This window comes from Diplotaxodon limnothrissa, linkage group LG15 (genome assembly GCF_057381915.1).
Source record: "Diplotaxodon limnothrissa isolate DT_005_m linkage group LG15, D_limnothrissa_male_GT1.1, whole genome shotgun sequence".
NCBI lineage: Eukaryota > Metazoa > Chordata > Actinopteri > Cichliformes > Cichlidae > Diplotaxodon > Diplotaxodon limnothrissa.
In genome coordinates, this window is record NC_140610.1 from 31,640,917 (window position 1) to 31,658,696 (window position 17,780).

At 39.9% G+C, this 17,780-nt stretch overlaps 1 protein-coding gene across 1 annotated transcript in view; it reads left to right on the forward strand.

Moving 5' to 3' along the window:
* Positions 1–4,452: 4,452 nt before the first annotated feature.
* slc16a10 (solute carrier family 16 member 10) overlaps positions 4,453–17,780 on the forward strand; it is a 30,928-nt gene continuing 17,600 nt past the window's right edge. The window contains exon 1 of the mRNA XM_085372063.1: positions 4,453–4,983. Coding sequence (XP_085228189.1) covers positions 4,629–4,983 — 355 coding nt within the window. The 5' untranslated portion in view covers positions 4,453–4,628. The remainder of the gene's footprint in view (positions 4,984–17,780) is intronic.

Genomic DNA, 17,780 nt, shown 5'->3' on the forward strand with positions numbered 1-17,780 from the left:
AGCAGCTGACGCTGGTAACTGTGCAGGGGCGGATCTAGCAAAGTTTAGCCAGGGGGGCCGATAGGGCATTAACAGGGAAAAGGGGGCACAAAGACATGCTTTTCTTTCTTATTCTCATTTAAAATGTCTAGCTTTTAATAAATAATTATCCGTATCTTACACCCAAAGTTTTAATCTGATGTAAAATGTATAGAAATCCATTACTGTATACAGTGTTGGGGAGTAACGGAATACATGTACCGCCGTTACGTATTTAAAATACAAAATATGAGTAACTGAATTCCGTTACAGTTACCGTTTAAAAAGGTGGTATTTAGAATACAGTTACTTTGTTGAAATAAATGGATTACACGGCGGTATTTTCCTGTTTCATATTGTGGCGGGTCAGGACTGTTTGGATTTTGTTTGATAGCTATGTTCTGTTGTTCCAGGCGGCAGCGTTACGGTTGCCATGGTGACGCGCTCTCTCTGCAACTGTGTGTTTCCTGGGTGAGAGAGAGTGCCTTTTTGCTGTTGTTGTTGTTGTTGTGCTAAGCTAATAGGCAGAATGCTACAGGCATAGCCCTAAAGAATGTAGCCTCATTGGCAGTGTAGTCCGTGCTGCAGGGAGAATGGACCGCCATACAACAACAAAGTAAAGCTATTTTTCGGCTACGAGCCCGACACGGAACCCGACGTATTAGCCAGAGGTCCCTTTACTACGGTTCGGAGCCGCGGACCTTCAGTAATAGTAATAAATCACACAGCAATAGTACATTCATGCAGTTGTAAAAAGCATGATAATATATTAAATAATCCAAAGTATTCAGAATACGTTACTCTCATTGATTGATTGATTGATTGATTGATTGATTGATTGATTGGTAATTTATTTCAACATGTGAACAATATACAAGTACATTTAGAAAAGAAAATAAGAGAGAAAAAAAATACTATACAAATTACATACAAAAAAACGTTGTGATTAATTTACATGTTGAAAGGGAGTGGGAAGAAGTATACACTTATTTAATCCCACCCCTTTGCCATAAATTATCAGTTAATATTTAGTCAGCTTCCTTACTGCTTCATTGAGTAACGTAACGGAATACGTTACAAAATACATTTTGAGGCATGTATTCTGTAATCTGTAGTGGAATACATTTTAAAAGTAACCTTCCCAACACTGACTGTATATAGTAACTATTAAGTCTAATATATCCTAGTAAGCTATAGTACTTTTTCCTTTGGGAAGGTATGATCTGTGCAGTCTGCAATTCTGTTGAAAATATTTAATCTATTTAATCATTCTTGAAAAATAATTTATTTCTGGGCATTTTTTTTTCACACTGCATCAAATCAAAGTTGATTACGTCAATTAAGCATCATGAGGTGGAGGGTGGTTCCTTATTTTTTTATTTTTTGCTGGGAGTTTTAGAACCCTATTAGTTAGGTTGCTTACTCTTTAAAATACCAGAATAGGGAGGATGGAGCAGTTTTAAGTTTATTAGATTGATCAGTATTGCTGAACTATGAAATATTTTGGGTGCAGTGTATTTTTTGCATACAGGTATAACAGAATAGCTTTAGTGTTTTTTTTTTTAACTTAAGTATGAACTTACACAAAAAGCAGCAAGATTAAAAAAAAACAGTTTTATTGATTAAAAAACACACTATATCGGATTCATATCGGTATCGGCAGATATCCAAATTTATGATATCGGTATCGGATATAAAAAAGTGGTATCGTGCCATCTCTAGTATAGAAACCCTTAGCAGCAAACACTCATTTTTTGTGTGGCTTTTTTTCACGGTTTGTTAACATGCTGTGTAGGTGTGTACTTGACTAGCTGATATCGACATGACGGGGGAAACATCTGGTTTGACTATTCTTCACCTGTAGTTTGAATTTTTGCCTGTTTAAATCATAAGACCAGTCACTATACAGAGATGTGCTTCTGAATGTGGATGATGTGTCTTCTGATTTTGTAATGCAGTTCTGCTTGTGTTGAGTGATGTAAACAACTGATCGATCTAAACTCTTTAAACGTCAAAATTGATCATTAGATTTTTTTGTGACACAACAGTGGTGAGTGTTCCCACCTTCTGCTCTTTGTAACTTAACGCGATCTTTATGTTTTCGAGTTTTGGACATGATTTTGGAGTATATCTTCGCAGTAGCGATTGACCACAAAGTAAAGCTACTGGAAATGTACAACCCTACATCCGGTCTCAAACCAGGAAGTTAGCATTTTCTCGTGCACAGGGTCTATTAAAGGGGTGGGTTTTTATAATCGATTTATCGATTAAAATCGATTCTGGCTTGGATAACGTAAAATCGATTCATTAAAATCCTGAATCGAGTTTTTAATATAAATTTATTTTGCCCGAAATGCCAGAATCTCTGGTGAAATCTCACAAAATTTCAACAACCACCAAACAGCTAAGACAGTAAATGAGAGCAGGAACACAGATTCTGCACAAAGACTTAAACACACAGCGCAACCAGCGGATCAGAATCAGTTAGATGTCGCCCTTCTCACGGTCGGGGCTGAAAGCCGACAGCTCGCAGATCCTGATGTGTTGGCGGGTCCGTGCTTTGTGTTCACGCCCTTTCTAAAGCTGTTAGTTTGATCTCTCTCCAAACAATATTGACCGAACAAGCAGCAAAATAAGATCCAAACTACGCTTCACATAAACATCGTCATGTATTCACTTTTCACTTTTACTGTTTTGCTTCCACCACGATACACAGCTCTCTCTCTCTCTCTCTGTACTTCATTATTCGCTTGCTTGTTACGCACAAGTCTACCATTGTTTACAGGCTGTCGGCCGAGGTTTTTTTTCCCCCGTTTTATATACTTCCGAAAAGAAAACCTAATTTCTGCCGTTCAATACTGAACAAATTTAAACTTTTTAAAATTATGCAAAATGCAAAACGCTTAGCCGTGTCTCTAATAAAACCGTTGTAACTTCAGAGGTAATGTTCATTTGTTGATTGATCGTTTTCTTTCGTTTTTGATGTACTGCAGAATATTTTTATAAAATCCCAGGCCAGGAAAATCACCTTCATGTTTTTCTGTTTTATCTTCTGCTACTTTGACACAAAGGCATCTGCTGTGATGCTCACACCTTTGATAAAGTCTTGCATGTGTCAGCTTCCTTTTTATAGATACAAAAATATGTGAATGTACTGATCTGAATATATAGATACAGAATATACAATATGGATAAATAGGATTGCTCATTTGAGTGAGTATATTGCACAGTGATTATTGCACAGTCAAATATAAGAAAGAGACAAAAAACAAAAAACAAATATTGCAAATATTGCACCGTGTAGAAAAGTCCCTACAACTCAGTTGTTCCCGCCCTCCCTTGTCCCCCTGTTTCTCCTCCCTCTCCCCTCCAGTGAGGAGTTAAACAGTCTGATGGCGTGTGGGACAAAGGAGTTTTTAAGTCTGTTGGTTTTTGACTTTGGGAGAAGCAGCCTGTCGCTGAATAGGCTCCTCTGATTGTTTACGACCGTGTGCAGAGGATGCCCGGCATTGTTCATAATGTCCATCAGTTTCTTTAAGGTCCTCTTCTCTGCCACTGTCACCAGAGTGTCCAGCTTCATGCCGACCACAGAGCCAGCCTTCCTGATTAGTTTTTCCAGTCTGGATGAGTCCCTCTTTGCTGTGCTGCTCCCCCAGCACACCACGCCATAGAAAAGGACTCCTGCGACCACTGACTGGTAAAACATTCTCAGGAGCTTCCTGCAGATGCTAAAAGACCTCAGCCTCCTGAGGAAGTACAGTCGGCTTTGGCCTTTTTTATACAGGTTCTGTGTGTTGCATGTCCAGTCCAGTTTGTTGTCCACCCACAGCCGAGGTACTTGTATGTGTTGACCACCTCCACCTCCTCTCCCTCTATCTGAACTGGCAGTGGAGCTGGTCTGGACCTCCCGAAATCCACAACCAGTTCCTTGGTCTTTGAAGTGTTGAGTTACCCAGCCCTAGTCTATTAGGTAGGAATAAAAGCATACATTAAAAGTCAAAAGAGAGGACGGAACATTGTCTTTGCGTGCGTTTTTTTTTTTTACAACACATCCACTGATTAAATGCTGGCCCCTGGTGGTTAAATTCTTGTTTAAAGTTTGCAGAGGGTAATAAAAAGTAGGGTAAACAAGGGTAAACAAAAAGTACCTTTAAACTCTCACCGTTCCACTTACTAGCCTCAAATGTTTGCTGTGCTAGTTCTCTATACTGTATTTGTATAAGGTCAAATGGTCAAATATTCTTCCATATGCTTACATTGTTCTCTGCTGGACACCCCCCCACACGCACACACACTCTCTTAGACTTGTGCCACCCCACTGAAGATATCCTGGAAACGCCTCAGCAGCTGCAGTGTAAGGATACCCGCAGCCCCGCCCCTCTGCGTTGTCTATTTATAAAAGTGCAACGGCAGATGTTTGACAGTTGCACATGCTGCAGTACCAGCATTACTAAGGCTACAGCCCCCGTCAATGGATAAAACTTTACCGTGCCCCCAAATCTCTGTCATATCCTGTGTCTGAATTTATTGACCTCCCCCTGCCAGCCTACGCGCAATACCTCCATACTTCAAAATCCGCAGTGCCTTTTTGACACATTATTTTAAAAAAAATGACAGAAGGGAACAATATGCCAGAAAACGATGCAGCCGCCGAGACACCAGCCGGCAGCGAACCCGCAAAGGAGAAGCGTCCAGTAGAGGAGCAGGATGGGGAGAAGGAGAAGACGGAGAATAAGGAGAACGGGGACAGCAAAGTGGATATCCCAGAGAAAAGCGAGGGTCCGGGAGCCAAGGAGGAGGTTGAGTTTGTGCACCCCGAGGGCGGCTGGGGATGGATGGTCATGCTGGCTTCCATGTGGTGCAACGGCTCGGTGTTTGGGATCCAGAACGCCTTCGGTGTAATGTATATCTACCTCCTGCAGGAATTTGGTAGCCCGGACGATAAAGACCTCCAATTCAGAACATGTGAGTATAGGCTAACCTGGCTGTATGAGTAAAAGTACCACATTAGTAAAGAATTATATATATGTTTAAATGTCATTTTTATGTCATGAGTGTGTATTATTATAGAAGAAAGGCGTGATGTAACCCCGCAGGATGAGTAACGGTCTTAAAGTAAGTGATGTCTTGCTCATGGGACAGTTTTAGTAATGGCGGGGAATTGAACCGACAACTTTCAAACCACCAACGAAGGTCTTCTCGAGAACAATTTCTTCGTAAAGACATAATAATTCTATAACATCATATGTTTAACATTTAGCCCACTATAAAAACGTTAGCTAAGTTCAGCTAGCAAGTAATGTGTCGTTTCCTGGTGTGAGAGAAGGAAACGCATGCAGACAAAAGACAGTGCGGTTATATAGCACGGTTGTGGGGATAACGTTGCGAGCCTGGCGTCAAAGTTGTGACCTGGCACTCAGTGTGGTGATAATTCAAAAAAAAAAAAAAAAAACTGGGTTAAGTGTTTGTTATGGTTTGTGTCTAATCCCGAGGAGTCCTGGAAAGCTCTCAGCGTGCTCTCGGTGTGAAAGTACGGCAGAGAGTCGCTTTAAACCGCGAATGAAATACAGCTTGATACAGCTTGCTCCCAGCGGGGGACGGAGTATAGTTAATTATTTGAAAAGTCACTGAAGGGGAAACACAAATCAAAGTAGTAATTTCTTATACCATAGCGTGTACAAATACTCTTTTTTTTCTCACACGAATTCTCTTCTTGTCGTTCAGTCTAGTCAGCAGTCGGCATTATCGTACGAATTATGTAAAGCCTTACATGTTTTTCTGCATTAAACTAAAAGAACACCTTAAAAACATTGAATATTACACATAGCGGTGTGCCACACAGTCATGGCATAATCACATAGAGAATTTTTTTTTGCGGTTTGTGTGTGTGTGTGTGTGTGTGAGAGAGAGAGAGAGACAGACAGAGGGACGGCTTACCACATGAATAATGGCCCTGTGCTGATTGTAACCACCTGTTGTTGGTATTGCTGTTTGGCAAATGAGCATGTAAGAGTAGTACTGCATGGGGGACCCATGTTTGTTGGTAGTCTGGGGCCTAGCTGTTCACCGACTCAATAGCTTCTTCTGCTGATCTCTGTGATTATTGCATTGGATTTTGTGTTGGTTGCAGCCAAGGTGGTTTGTACTATGGCTCTAACCCATTGCTTGCTTGGTGTGTTTTTTTTTCTTTTTTTTAAATGATCTGAAACATTTAATTAGATTTTTCATATGCACCAGTCATAGCACCATTACAGGGTTTGTGCCAGAAAAATTGTAAACCGCCAGGGCTTTTTTTAGTCCAGTGCAGTGTTCTGGGCCGCAGCCCAACATGGGGATGCTATTTTGACTTATATCACCCACCTAAAGGTGGTTGCACAGCAAGCATGGCAACAGCACTCCGCAGTGGTAGCATCTTCCCCCAGTAGGACAGTTGGTAATGAGCACAAAGATTTGCCTTCAAACTCCACAGATCCCATTGCAATTAAGCATCCTTGGGATGTGCTCCAACAAGCCTGATCCACAGAAGCCAAAATTATGCTCGCAGTGTGTGTTGATTCCCGATGCCACCATAGGACATCCTTAAATTTCCTGTGTCTATACCTAGACCTATTTACTCTGTTCTAAATCAGATGATACTTTTGTAAATTAGTTGCTTTTTCCTGTGGTATGGTTTTTCTTTCCACACAGAAAACTCCTAGCCAACCAAAGTGCATCACTACAAATTATTTGGCAACGTTCAATCTACTTATTGGCCAAATGTGTTTGGGGTAGTATCAACAAAAGTAAATACAGGGAAAATGTGCTGTATTCTGGACTAATGGAAAAAAAAACATGGAGAATTTACTGCAAATATTTATGTTTATTTGATAGATATTTCAGGATAAATGGTATGTAGCAGGCTGTTACTACGGTTTGTGTACTCTCCTGTGTACTTTCTTTTAAAGTGTCTTATAACCTTGGTTATATGAAAGTGCTAAGCTAAAACATGCACTGTACATTGGATAATTGGACTACATCGAGGTTAGATCGTATTCTTGTAATAAATCGCTCTTCAGCTTGTTTGGAACCAGGCTGAGACCACCCCTGGTGGTTGTTTTGGTCTGCACCTGAGTCCACCATCTACCATCAACAGACTAAACAGCACGTCCATACATAGGACAGAAGGAGAGGTGACCATCAATGATGTCAGCTGACAGCATAATGATTCAACGTAATAGCATGTGTTCACATTGAATGAGAGTTAGCAATGTATGAAAAACAATGTTGGTTAAGTATTAATTGAGTAATGCATTTCTTAAAGTTTTATGTATATTTTGTCTTTTACTATGCACACAGTTCACACACTGAATTTGTTAGCTAAATCTCTAATGAACTCTGGAAAATTAATAACACTAACAAGTATACTAACAAGTAACAACTACTTTATCCCCTATATATATATATATATATATAACTTAACATTCAGACAGCACTAATAATTACTTCATTTTTCTATCCATTTGAGATTACAGTGCCTGACTGCCAGGATGTAAATTCTTGAGTTAGAAGTTTTAGTGAGGTCTTTCCTGCTTATTTTCGCTTCATGAGATGGACAGCATCCATTCTTTCCATTTTAATTCCCTGATCCTGTTTCTCAGAAAGAACACAAAGTACTGCTTCAAACTAGATGTTCACTCTTCAGCTTGCCTTCCTGTCGTGAGAACAGAACTAATGAGAATTAATGAGGCAGTTGAGTGGTTTTGAAGTTGGACATTGTCATAGAGGAAGTGCCAGAATGCTAAGAGAATGCATCTATAACAGTCAGGATACAAGTCTTCATAAACATCACAAATCCTTGAATGAGATCCCCTTCTTTCCCACATGAATATTTTTATCTGACTGAGCGTTAGAGGAAATGATGGAATTTAATTGACATGGAGGAAAATAGAATACTAAAATGAATTCCGTTGGATAGCTGGCTCTGTAATGGCTACTGAGTGTAGCGTGATTTGATCGTCTTAGTCTAGTTTCTGAGTCATTTTGGGGGAAGAACTGTAGCTGGGCAACGAATTTTATCAGATATATTAATAATGGTATTTCTAATATCTCATAATGAAAATGTAAAAAGTAAAGATGAGATGGAAGAAACACCCATCAGCCATTGTATGAGTGTTGCTTGTTGGCAACATAACAAGTCGTCTTCTCTGGCTGTGTAGACACTTTACTGCAGATACACTTTTCATCTCCCTGGTCAGGATTTTCCATGGAAATTTGCATCACTTGTTTACACGGACACTGCTGACATAGACTTTACTTTACTCAACTTTAGACAACAGTTTTACTTCCCAGCACAGTCCCTTGGATCTATTTTCTGTTTATCACTGGCTGTAATCACACATATGTGTATTTTTAGCAAGCTTTTCAAGCATTGCATAGCACACATTAAGAGTGCAAGTCACTGCCCCAAAAAAAAGAAAAGAAAAAAGAGTGCAAGTCATATAGAGAGCTTCATTTTAGCACAAGTGAAAGTTGCGACAAGATACTGATATGCAGTCTTGTCTTGGAGGGAGACATAGAACATGTAATAAATTACTCAACCCAAAATATGTACATGAATAAAAAATGATTGCCTGCTGTGAGTTAATTGGTTTTTATTGTTGCAATGAGAGATGGCAACACGTTGCTATTTACGTAGGTTCATTTCAGATCAGCATTTAAGGCTTGTACGTTTTACAGTAATATTCTCTCCTCTGCTGTCTGTTTCACCGTGTGTGCTTATCTGTTTCGCTGTACACATGGAGTGGAGCAGATAAGACCATCAATATCATGGCCTGTGGTGCATGTCATACACAGAACACGAATACGATGTAACTGAAATGAATATATTAACTTATAAGCACGAATACTCAAAGATATTGAGTCAGTATTAGTCAGTATCTGATGTAGATTGGTGGGTTTAAAAAGCCGAATGGGTTAGACCTCCTTTCTGTTAAGACATTAACATTGTTTCTCATGTTACAGTTTTATTGTGTTACTGGATACTTATTAGTTATTTTCATTTTCCTGTGAGTAAGACACTTTTTGATGGGACAGTTCAGAAGAAATACTTTAATGAACTTTTATTTTGATGATCACCAGGATATAAAAACTGCAGGTATTGATTCACCAATGAAGTCAAATAAAAATAAAAAAATCCTGAAAATGTTTGACTTTGAACCAAAAATAAGGCTTTAAAAAGCTTTTTTTAAAATTCTGTTTCCAAGGGGCGATCGTGGAAGGTTGCCAGTTCGAGCCCTGGCTCTGATAGTTGTGTCCTTGGGCAAGACACTTCACCCGTTGCCTACTGGTGGTGGCCAGAGGGCCCGGTGGCGCCAGTGTCCAGCATCCTCGCCTCTGTCAGTGCGCCCCAGGGCAGCTGTGGCTACAATGTATATTTCCATCACCAATGTGTGAATGGGTGGATGACTGAATGTAGTGTAAAGCGCTTTGGGGTCCACAGGGACTAAGTAAAGCGCTATACAAATACAGGCCATTTACTGTTTGAGTGCCATGGCTCTCCTTTATCTTATCTCTGATTTATCCCACTTCGGTACATTTTGAATGGGCATAATTACAGTCAATAAGACCCGAAGTAAAGATAACATAATAGGGAGAGATTGTTGCTGATTTACTGTTTTAACCTTGCCTATTAAAGCCTTCTGATAGGTAGTTTTACTCCTGTTCTTTATGGAGAATGCAGTACAAACAGTAAGTTTTTAATCCTCTAAGTTGACTGGGGAGTTGAAATGTAGGCAGTTCCACATTGAAAACCCCTCATGTGCCCTGTGCTTGGTGATTTGAGTGCAAAGACATACCAACGCACATGTTTGAACGTGTTTCTTTGTCTCACATTCAAGCTCCGATGCGGCTAAAACTGCATATGCCTTGAAACTGCACCTAAGATGAAAATAAATGTTCAGTTAAGGTCTGCAACTTAAAGCAATTATTAGGGCCAGTATTTGTCTGTTCACTTTAAGGACCATGATGGCCTGATTGCTGTAAACGGGTTGCTCTTGTTGGAATAATTAAATTCAGTTCAACTTAGTTTAGTTATATTTATATAGTGCCAAATCACAACAGTTTATATTGTAAGGTCTTTAACTTGTAAGTTTTAATTCTTCTAGGGTCTACATTAATAATAATAATAATTATTATTATTATAATAACAATAACAATCCCTGCTTGGAATAACTGAAAATACTGCGCATTTCTCTCTTTCCTTTCTGAGAAGAATGATCAAACATTACTGCCTATGAGTAAAACTATATTCTTTTCTGTGATGCAGGGTAATGTGTATGATTTCAGGTCGCATAATGTGTTTATCATGCGTGCTAACATATTAATTTGAATTTGTAGCTGTAGTTCCTATGGTCTGATCTACTACCAATTTACCAGAAATTATCTGCTGGGCATTCATGAATTTCTTAAATAGGGATATATATTCCATAAAGAGCAAGTTTCCAATAGCTGAAATCTTCAGCTAGTAGCTGTTTGTTGGTGCCAAAGATAACGCGCTGCAAAGCTCGGAAATTGTCACAGTCAACCAATCACAATGCATTATGTTGGGGTGGGAAGGTCAAGGCTCTATGCTGGTTCCCTCCCTGTGAAAATGCCAGATGGGGTTATTCTTGAGCCTCGTGCCAAAAGCCACTTGGTTGTTGTCTACTGTCAGACCTGCCAAAGAACTTTGGACTAAACACAGAGTTTTTTGATACCTTGATTGTGTTGTTTTGATGACTCTGAAGTAATCAAAACAACATGTATTTAATTGACATTAAAATGTCAATAACAAGACATTATGTGAGCATATTTTGGCTGAATATTGTTTTGACTGTGTATGAAAGGAAAAAATAAAGAGATTGATGGTGCAGTAAAGGATAAAATATTGTTTTAGTATCAGTGCGTGGGAGAGTAAAGCAATGTCAGTGCTTTCACCAACATTAGATCAAGTGTTTTTTGAGTGTGTTAGATCAGTTAACAGTAACTATGACTCCCTTGTACATTAACAGGAATTTGGTTTCCCTCAGTTATAGGGCAGCAGAACTGACTGAAGAGGGATCAGAACACGGGGGAAAGACTATATTAGGACTTTTCACTGCTTGGCTGCTGTCTGCCTTGTACTGAGGGCAAAGTGTTCAGTTGATGTTGAGTTTATTCTGTCAGCAGTCAGGCTTACTATATTGCTGCTTTAGCAGTAATTTACTGTCACATGATGTTTTATGCAAGGGTTTGTTTTGTGAAGTAGACATGTTTCACTAGTTGAAAATGAACTGTTTTAAGTTTATTTTTTTAATTCAAATACCTAAAAGGTTATGGATAATGGATTTCCGATTGAATAATATGCTCAGATGGCTCCTGAAGGAGATGAGACAATTGTCAGTTAAATATTTATCTACAACTACAGGCTCACATGAATGTAACATGCCCAACCAAGTTTACAAGCACTTTTAAAAAGCATAATTGATTGATCTTCATGGGTAACTTGGTTCAAAATAAAACAAAATGACTCCGATGGAATGGCTCCACAAAACCTTGACAAGTTTTAATCATAGACTGGTTAATATTTGACAGGCCGTTTGATTTCAGGCGTGTGTAAGCTTGGGTCTGAGTAGGTGAAGGTTGTCAAGAGATAAAGTCTCGAGAAGATAAACATGCTGGAGGCAGAGCCCACTTCAGTGGCACCAGGACAAATTGTTTGGCCCCCTGCACATGACACGCAGGGGACCAGCCCCTCAGACCACAGCCTGAGGGGCTGGATGTGAACTAATGGCTGTGATGTCCTTGCTCTTGGGCAATGTCAGACTGATTAACAGCAGGCAATCCCTGTGTCACTGCACCAAGATTAGGTCTTGAAACAGTCAGTCTTTATGGTCTCACTCAACCACGTCTAATTGACACAATGTGGAGGTGTTACAGTGCATGACAAGTATGAAAATGCGTTATTTTTACAGGGCAAAAGAGGGAATAAGAGGGAATAAATATCAGAAACAAAATTCTAAGTGGCACCTTCCTGTTTTGAAGGAAAAACAGAGTTGGGATAATGGTATAGTATCCTATAGTACTATCCTATGGTGACTAATATCCCCAAAAAGCTACTGAAGCTCTCAGTAGCCCTCTAGCCTAAGCATGGCATGGGGTACTCTTTGATTTGTTTACTGTCTCCTGCATCCGTTCATTTCATCGACCATGGATAAAATTAACTTTGCACAAAGACCACTGTGAACTAATTAGGAACATCGAACATCACAGGCAGCACCGGCAAAAACCACACTGCCACTATAATAAGATTCACAGGTACATGATCGGTCTGGTCTCCATGTGTCTCTAAGCAGCCATGGTAACCATAGAAAACAGCATGGCCATTATATCACAGTGCTCATATATTTCTCAGGACAAGATTTTAATACGTTTCTCTGTTGCCTCTTTTATCATTACAGATATTATGGATTGATGTGGGTTTTTATTATGTACATACATGTAATTTTTATTATTTTACAATAAAATAAATTATTATTGAAATAAATATTTATTTTAGATCAAGTTTATATGGCATCAACAAATGTTTAAACTTGGGACTGACTTAAAATAAAGTATCTATAGTTTTGTGGTTACTTTTTGTTTCTTTCTTAATACTAACACTATTGTTAGTTACTACAAAAAATCTCATATTTTTAAAGGCAAAGTAGGTTTCTCTGCTGTTTTCAGTTTACTTTTTTTGTTAGTAACACATAGCTAGCTTAGCTAGCATGGTTTTGGAGGGAACTTTTTAGTAAACAAACATAAAATCACAATAGCTTGACACAGATGATAGCTGTATCTGTCATTGTCTTGCTCAAGGCCAATGAAAAGAAACCTTGTGGGGTAATTTAGCCGTAGCCCTTTACAAAAAAAGTACTGATGGAGCAACTGCAGAGTGCATGGAACAATAAGTATTTTATTCAAATTCTCAACAAACACATATTTAAGTACAACAAATCCTCTGATTTACCACAAGATACATAACATGTTAGTCAAAAACACCTTCCGATGGATACATTTTGAAGGTACAGATAATGGCAGTTCTAGGTTAAGTGTTGGCCTTTCTGTGAAACAAGAAGCTGGAGATAAGGGGACTTGGGGAGGAGTGTATGTATTCAAGCTGTTGTTTGCAACACTATACAGTGAGCTTAAAAAAGGGGGTGGACAAAAAGCTCCCCCAATCACCAGCTTGTTCTGACACACCACCCCTTTTTGCTTCCCTCTAACATGAAACACAACTCCCATTTAACATTTTTCATATGGACTTCTAGTATCTGCTGCAGAGGGAAGTCATTCCAAGCATGCATATGATGTGCTTTTTTATGCACAGCCATAAATCGCTCTGCAGCTGCTCCCCAAGTTTTTCCTGTGTCATCAGACAGACCTTTTCACTTCCTGCAGTGTGAGAGGCCAGAAAACACACAAATGATTTGAGTGGGTTGCAAACACACAAAAAACACTTCCCCCTTCTCCACAGTTTCCAGTGGAACTGCCCAATACAAATGGCTTCCAGCTGCTGTAAACTGGAATTGCTATATCCTTGTTGCAGACCCAGATGTTTGACTGCGGCACTAAGAGGCCCTGATTAGGGTTATGACTGGGGTCTTTGTGACTGATCGGCACCAGTTGAAAAGTCATACTGTAACAGTATTACACAGTAAGACCCCTTTAATTCAGCAGGAGTTGTAAGGAGTCTCCCTCATCTCTTTTCCAGCTATCCTGTCCTCTAATTTCTATTCTTTTTTGCTGAAACTTAATTTATACATTTTACAATTTTTTAAATTAATTTAAAAAGATAACACAGTCTTAAGCAGCTGTTATACATTTGTGGGCCAAGCTCCTCTGATTCTGATGCAATCTAGGTATGTGAACCTGTTGTTGTGTCTAGACTTTATTTAACAGATGTAGCAGTGATTAAAACCAACCAACCAAACCAATGGAGGATACTATCCAGTGTATCCTCCATTGTAATACAGTGGGGCAAAAAAGTAGTTAGTCAGCCACCGATTGTGCAAGTTCCCCCACCTAAAATGATGACAGAGGTCAGTAATTTGCACCAGAGGTACACTTCAACTGTGAGAGACAGAATGTGAAAAAAAATCCATGAATCCACATGGTAGGATTTGTAAAGAATTTATACGTAAATTAGGGTGGAAAATAAGTATTTGGTCAATAACAAAAATACAACTCAATACTTTGTAACATAACCTTTGTTGGCAATAACAGAGGTCAAACGTTTACTATAGGTCTTTACCAGGTTTGCACACACAGTAGCTGGTATTTTGGCCCATTCCTCCATGCAGATCTTCTCGAGAGCAGTGATGTTTTGGGGCTGTCGCCGAGCAACACGGACTTTCAACTCCCGCCACAGATTTTCTATGGGGTTGAGGTCTGGAGACTGGCTAGGCCACTCCAGGACTTTCAAATGCTTCTTACGGAGCCACTCCTTTGTTGCCCGGGCGGTGTGTTTTGGATCATTGTCATGTTGGAAGACCCAGCCTCGTTTCATCTTCAAAGTTCTCACTGATGGAAGGAGGTTTTGGCTCAAAATCTCACGATACATGGCCCCATTCATTCTGTCCTTAACACGGATCAGTCGTCCTGTCCCCTTGGCAGAAAAACAGCCCCATAGCATGATGTTTCCACCCCCATGCTTTACAGTAGGTATGGTGCTCTTGGGATGCAACTCAGTATTCTTCTTCCTCCAAACACGACGAGTTGAGTTTATACCAAAAAGTTCTACTTTGGTTTCATCTGACCACATGACATTCTCCCAATCCTCTGCTGTATCATCCATGTGCTCTCTGGCAAACTTCAGACGGGCCTGGACATGCACTGGCTTCAGCAGCGGAACACGTCTGGCACTGCGGGATTTGATTCCCTGCCGTTGTAGTGTGTTACTGATGGTGACCTTTGTTACTTTGGTCCCAGCTCTCTGCAGGTCATTCACCAGGTCCCCCCGTGTGGTTCTGGGATCTTTGCTCACCGTTCTCATGATCATTTTGACCCCACGGGATGAGATCTTGCGTGGAGCCCCAGATCGAGGGAGATTATCAGTGGTCTTGTATGTCTTCCATTTTCTGATGATTGCTCCCACAGTTGATTTTTTCACACCAAGCTGCTTGCCTATTGTAGATTCACTCTTCCCAGTCTGGTGCAGGTCTACAATACTTTTCCTGGTGTCCTTCGAAAGCTCTTTGGTCTTGGCCATGGCGGAGTTTGGAGTCTGACTGTTTGAGGCTGTGGACAGGTGTCTTTCATACAGATGATGAGTTCAAACAGGTGCCATTCATACAGGTAACGAGTGGGGGACAGAAAAGCTTCTTACAGAAGACGTTACAGGTCTGTGAGAGCCAGAGATTTTCCTTGTTTGAGGTGACCAAATACTTATTTTCCACCCTAATTTACGAATAAATTCTTTACAAATCCTACCATGTGAATTCATGGATTTTTTTTTCACATTCTGTCTCTCACAGTTGAAGTGTACCTCTGGTGCAAATTACTGACCTCTGTCATCATTTTAAGTGGGGGAACTTGCACAATCGGTGGCTGACTAAATACTTTTTTGCCCCACTGTAAAAGAAATAAAGTGTCATAATTAGTCTCTTAGGGTAACTCCACAGAATTTATACATGTCGATTACAGTTCCTCTTAAAAAAGATTTCTGTTGCTTCCTTTTAATTCAAATAAAATGCCTACTCCAGACCAAATAATCAGAGAAGTGAGAAATTGTGTCATGGAAACAGAATAAACACCAACACTAACTTCAGCACGTCTTTGGTACACTAAATTTTAATTTGAGAACTCTTGCATGCTCTACAATCCCAAGTTCATCCACCGTCTCAAAAAGGTTTTTATAGGTTTCTTCTTTTGAGGCCAGCCTTCTGATTGGATGCCCATGAACCATCTTGAGGATATCCCCTCTTGACGATGTCATAGAGATCCAAAAGTATTCAAAATCATTTAAAATATTGAAAACTATTTAAATGGGCAGTATGTTGCCTCAAGAAGGTCCTGGGTTCGAATCCACCATCGGGGCCTTTCATTGTGGAGTTTGGATAGTCTCTCTGTATATGCATGGGTTCTGTCCAGGTACTCCAGCTTTCTCCCACAGCCCAAGACATGCAGTTAGTGGGGTTAGGTTAACTGTTAGTTCCGAATGACTGTTAGTGTGTATGGCTGTCTGTCTCTCTGTTTCAAGAGATGCAAACAACATGCTTTATTTGCATGTTGTTGTTTTTCCTTTTCTTTTTAAGGAGCTTGAAAAGAAAACCTTCAAGGGGCCTAAAAAAGTTTCAAGAAAGCTCCTTTGATTACTATGACCTGGATGACTGAGAACCTACACAGACTTTTCTTTTTTTTTCCTTTTAGATATAATTATTTGAGATTAGCATTAGGAAGCAAAGCTGGGAGGATGTGAATCGAGTGCAGTTAGCTGGGAAGTATGTGGGTCACTAAAACATATTCACTGCACTTAGTTGGCATTTCTTAACTTCCCTTTTCCTTTTTCTTCCCCCGGCTCTCAATGCTGTCGTCAGAGAAGAATGTGCTCTGCCTTGTGGGAGGCAACTGTGCGTTCAGTGCAGCAGGGTCCACTTCCTGAGCCCTGGTCAGCGAGTCCAAATGTCTGATAGTGAGCTGGCTGTGAGGCTGCTGGGTATAGACAGCTGCAGGATTTAAGGCCACTGCTCTGCTTAGTTTCTTCTGTCTGGGAGATTAAGGAGCCTGGATGTAACTACAGTACATGAAAGGCTAGGTGTTTCTAGCCAGCTAATAGCTTATCAGATTGAAGTGGCTGTGTGGATGTTAGACCACACAATTATCGACAGGTCCAACTGAATTGTTTTTGCATATCATTTAGTCCTTTGGAATTTAAACAGAACAACTTGTGGTCTGTATGTTGTCTCTCAGAAGAACTGAGCTATTCTAGTATTCTACTTTGTAATTAAGTACAGTAATTAATAGTTGCACATGGTGAAGAAGTGAAATGTTAAATATTTCTAACAGTGGTTTATTTAGCATAACTGCCGATGGTTATTGCATTTGAAGAAAAAACAGAGCACCACCTACAGAGTCTTAAATTGGATTCAGGAGGGGCTCTCTCCTCCACAGCCGCTGCTCCTCCACATGAAAAGGAACTAGGTGAGGTGGTTCAGGCATCTGACAAGGATGGCTCCTTGACGCCTCCTGGGTGAGGTGTTCCAGGCATGTTCCAACGGGAGGAGGCCCTGGGGTAGAACCAAAACACGCTAGAGAAATCTCTTGTCTGGTTTGTGAACGCCTTGGTGTTGCCCTGGACAAGTGGAAGAAAATGGATGAATGGAAACACTGTCCAGTAATAGCTCTAACTAACATGGTCACTGTATCAGGTTATCATAAAATCTTGATTCCCGGTGGTTACCTTTTTAATATTTTCCACCGTTCACTGAACTGCCAACTGAATCTGAAAAAACAGCTACTATTATTTTGTCTCCAAAACTTTTACATAGTGTGATCTCTAAAGTTAAACCTGGGTTTGGGTGTACTTTCATGGAATACCAGTTTGTACCTTTATCTCCACCAGCACCAATAAAAGAAACGGTGATGTACCCAGCAAAACAAGAGCTCTTGGAAAGTGAAGTGAAATAATGATGATGGCCTGATCACAATGTTGGGGCGTGCTGGGTGTTTTTATATATATATATATATATATATATATATATATATATATATATATATTTAAAGCC